The 4457-nt window shown below is 47.2% G+C and overlaps 1 protein-coding gene across 1 annotated transcript; it reads left to right on the plus strand.

Annotated features, from left to right (window-relative positions):
• The first annotated feature begins 677 nt into the window (after window positions 1-677).
• On the plus strand, window positions 678-1713 carry LOC109739150 (photosystem I reaction center subunit XI, chloroplastic). Its single transcript, XM_020298241.4, has 2 exons — window positions 678-992; window positions 1106-1713. The coding sequence occupies exons 1-2, from the start codon at window positions 855-857 to the stop codon at window positions 1595-1597; spliced, it is 630 nt and encodes a 209-aa protein (XP_020153830.1). The 5' UTR covers window positions 678-854; the 3' UTR covers window positions 1598-1713.
• The last annotated feature ends 2744 nt before the right edge of the window (window positions 1714-4457 follow it).

The raw sequence follows: 4457 nt of genomic DNA on the forward strand, positions 1-4457 counted from the left end.
GATAGCCTTGAACTTATATTTATCTTAAAAGAGCTACTAGCTCAGTGGAACATTGTCTACGCGAGTGTTGTGAGGTGTTGCCATACTTTACTATACATTGTGCATTTGAATTCAACAAATTCAAAAAATTCGATTTTTTCGCTTGAAATGACCACTTACCTAGGGGGACCGAAATATCTGGTGACCATGGTAAATCTTGAAATTTTGAGCATTAACCAAAACCCATGTCCACCCTGGCGGACAGAAGACATCGTTGAGGAACACGCCGAGGCTAGTGTATTGAATGGTGAAAATTAAATTTTTTATTTATATATCTTGCTCATTTTTTCCTAAATAATCCTCTAAATGTAGAAGCTATATTATTAACGTTTTTTCATTTTACCATACCTACAGATTTTGGCTCATCAGCTGCCCATACATGTTTGTGTGTTTTACATATTTTCTTTTATATATGTCTTGTATTAGTCATTCAGTCTGCACTACAAAATCTAAATATCAGAATATTTCAGTTACAATCTTATGTTGCTATTCGGCTATATTAACAAATTAGCAGAAAGGGAGCAAAAAACTGGTTTGGGTACAGCCATAGACAAGTAGAGACCACACACAGAGTGACACGCAGACAGAATCCGAAAATTCGGATAAGGGATAGGATTGCAGCCAATGAAAGCCACACAGCTCCGGACCATATCTCGTATGCAGGGGCCCGCCCAACAAGAGGCAGATTCTCCCCTCTGCCTTGGAGCCACTAAAACATATTGCCATCCGGACAAATCTTCTTCCTGTAACACATCCATCCATTTCTAGCTGCAGGCAGAGCAGAGTTGAGCGTGTGGGAGTCGAAGGAGATCGAGATGGCTACTGCATATGCTCCTCCGATGGCAAGCCAGGTGATGAAGAGCGGCTTGGTGTGCTCCAAGCCGAGGGGACTGTCCGGCGCTTCACTCACCAGGAGGCCCCGCTTCGTCGTCAAGGCCGTCAAGTCCGACAAGGTCAGTTGCAATTGCATGCAAGAGAGAGCTAAAATTAAGCGATTCACCACACTTTTCCTTTGTTCTAACTTGCAAGTCTTCCTGTATCTCATACATATTCTTGTGTCAAACAGGGGACGTACCAGGTGGTCCAGCCCATCAACGGCGACCCATTCATCGGCAGCCTGGAGACGCCCGTCACGTCCAGCCCCCTCGTCGCGTGGTACCTCTCCAACCTTCCCGCGTACCGCACCGCCGTCAGCCCGCTCCTCCGTGGCATCGAGGTCGGCCTCGCCCACGGCTACCTCCTCGTCGGCCCCTTCGCGCTCACCGGCCCGCTCCGCAACACGCCAATTCACGGCCAGGCGGGAACCCTCGGCGCCATCGGCCTCGTCTCCATCCTCAGCGTCTGCCTCACCATGTACGGCGTCGCCTCCTTCAACGAGGGCGCGCCCTCCACCGCGCCCGCCCTCACGCTCACCGGCCGCAAGAAGGAGGCCGACAAGCTGCAGACCGCCGAAGGCTGGTCCCAGTTCACCGGAGGCTTCTTCTTCGGCGGCGTCTCCGGCGCCATCTGGGCCTACTTCCTCCTCTACGTGCTCGACCTCCCATACTTCTTCAAGTAGATTATTTATTATTGGCATGCATGTACGATGGGTGCACAACTGCAGATGATGTGATCGATCTCTTCTTGGTGGTTGGTTGAAAGAGTCTATGTATAAATGAACTTACGTATTCCTCACAATCTTTGCATGGATCGATGATACTACGATACTATAACATGCGAATTGTTAATTTCTTAAACAATGCGTGCATAAACAAAACCCAATCAGAAACATCTTAGGACCGTGCTAACTTCCGACTGATCGAAAGATAGGCAACATATTTGAACGCCTACTTCTTTCTCTAATCACACATACATGCAAGCTCAGTGTGATGTGGCCGAGGAGGGACGCATGCAACTAGTCTTGACTTATGATTTCATACATGCATGCAAATTAAAAAACAAAGTAGATGATGTTAGCAACAAACTCTTCCTATTTTGAAACTGTAAAATGTTTTGTCGCTCAAACTGTCACTTCAATGGAAAAACCGTTTTCACATAAAAAATTGTTGCGGCAGAGCTTCGAAAATAGATCCCATGTTCGTATGTTTCGACGACTTTTTTCCAGATCAAAATGTTACCTCGTTGGACTACGTAAGTTATTACGCCTGCAGTATGTAACTTGTCATGGTGTTTAGACTGAAGTTGCGAGGGGTATTTTCCACTATTTTTATGCCTGGGTAAAAAGTTACCATGATATTTGTATGTTAACTATCAGTTCTGCAATATCACATTCTAGCATCGGTGCCGTGTCTGGGCCGCAGGTAAGGTCCATGTGTACACACGGCTAAGGCTTGCTTATGAAACATTACTTTGCGACTTGTGTCAGGCCAGGCCAGTTTAGGCGTGTGCTGGGCATTGCTGATCCCATGGCTCCCTGTTGGCCGCCTGTGATCATGTCCGGTGTGCGTAGAATATCATTATATTTAGTATAAGTTATCAAGGTATAATTTTCAACAACTTCTTTTCCTCGGGTTAAAGTTACCGTAGTGTTTGGACGTAGGTTATTAGGTATGTGGTCAAAAATTGTCATGCCATCAAACACATTATTAACCGTTGCGGTAAGGGTGGCTCCTCTCTGCATCCACGTGGGCACAAAGGATTAGCCAGGCCATTATGTCGTTTCCATTGTTTAGAAGAAAAGAAAAAGAAGAAAATCACCTTGAGCACATTATCTGCTAACGCACGCTAGCCATTTCCTCTCTCAAAAATATCTGCCACCGCCGCCTCGCCTTCTTCCCCGTCTAACTCGCCTCCCCGTTGCAAGTCGTCGCTGTCGACCTCCTCCCCCACCCCTAGTCGGCTTCTTACTCCCCTCCAGCCCATCTGGTCCGGCGAACAAGGAGGCGCGACAGCAGCGCCGCCAGGAGGTCGGTGACGAGGCTGTAGCCAACGAAAAGACATACCAGATCACCAGCACCAACAAGCACCTCATTATAGGGCGCGGGATGGTTGGTGACGATCCATCGCGGCGGGCCACCTTCGGCGAGCGCAATGGCGGACTGCTGAGGGAGGCGCAGGAGCTCGCCGTGTTCTGCGAGGTGGAAGTCGGCATCCTCGTCTTCGACAGCGCCGGGAGGCAGTTGGACTACTGCAGCCCCCACACAAGGTCCGTATCGTTCCATCGTCGATCTTCTTCTCCCAATCTCGATTCATTTCGGTTGTACATTGACACTGATTACGGATTTTCTATCACGTCCATTTGCAATTTGATCCTACAATGCCCTTGTTAACTTTATACCCCTGTGTAAATGTGTGAGGTCACTCGTTCTCGACAAGCGAAATTCTGCACTATGTTTAGATGAACTCGCCGGTTACTGAATCTACATTCCTTGCAAATGTCAACCGATCTTGCCTTGCACAATTGATTTGTGTGAAAGAGGAGATGAGAACAAACTTTGGCATTCCATCGTAGCTAAAGTATTGGGATGCTCTCATTGTGTTTCATGCTCAAGTTAGTCAGGTGATATTAAAGGTAGTTTTGCACTAGTAGAAAAAGGGTCATCTGTCCCGGTTGGTAAGGGCCTTTTGTCCCGGTTGTTGAACCGGGACTAAAGGATCGTTACTAATGCCCTAGCCCTTTAGTCCCAGTTCTTACACGAACCGGGACAGATGGGCCTCCACGTGGACGGTGCGGCGAGCCCAGGCAGGAGGGCCTTTCGTCCCGGTTGGTGGCACTAGCCGAGACCAATAGGCATCCACGCGTCAGCATTTCAGGGGCTGGGTTTTTTTTTGAAAGGGCGCGGGGGGGGGGGGGGGGGGGGGTTGGGGGTTTTGGGGTGTTAGCTAGCTAATTAATAGAGAGAAGTGTCCTCTCTTATCTCCGTGCTTGGTCGACGTTACGTACTATATAGGTATAGAGAGGACTAGACACGCTAGCTAGTAAGCAAATGAAGGAAACAGAAGATCGTCATGAACATAATGAACATATGCATACAGAGAGAAGTGATATCGACCACCTCTCCTTCTCCAAGAGATTGGTCGAACAACAAGTTCTCATATATCTATGCGACACTACCGGCTACATATATACAATAATTATCTCTTACAATATAATCTCCTAATTATATATGAACACAGGGTCCACATAGTATTCTCCGTTTTCAGCGATCACATGGTCAAGGAAGAATGCCGCAAATTCCTCTTGAATTGCTCGCATACGATCTGGTGGTAGGAGTTCATCCCGCATCCGAAAGATCTAATTTGAAGAAGAGGGTCAATACATATATATATATGAATAAATGAAACTCAACATAAATGATGGTAATAAAATAAAATTGTAAATATTATTGCTTACGCACTTCATATTGTTCGTCAGAGTAGCCCCGCTCACAGGTCGTGTGGCGGATGGACTCGCAAACGTAGTATCCACAGAAATCATT

Source organism: Aegilops tauschii, chromosome 3 (assembly GCF_002575655.3).
Source record: "Aegilops tauschii subsp. strangulata cultivar AL8/78 chromosome 3, Aet v6.0, whole genome shotgun sequence".
NCBI classification, from domain to species: Eukaryota; Viridiplantae; Streptophyta; class Magnoliopsida; order Poales; family Poaceae; genus Aegilops; species Aegilops tauschii.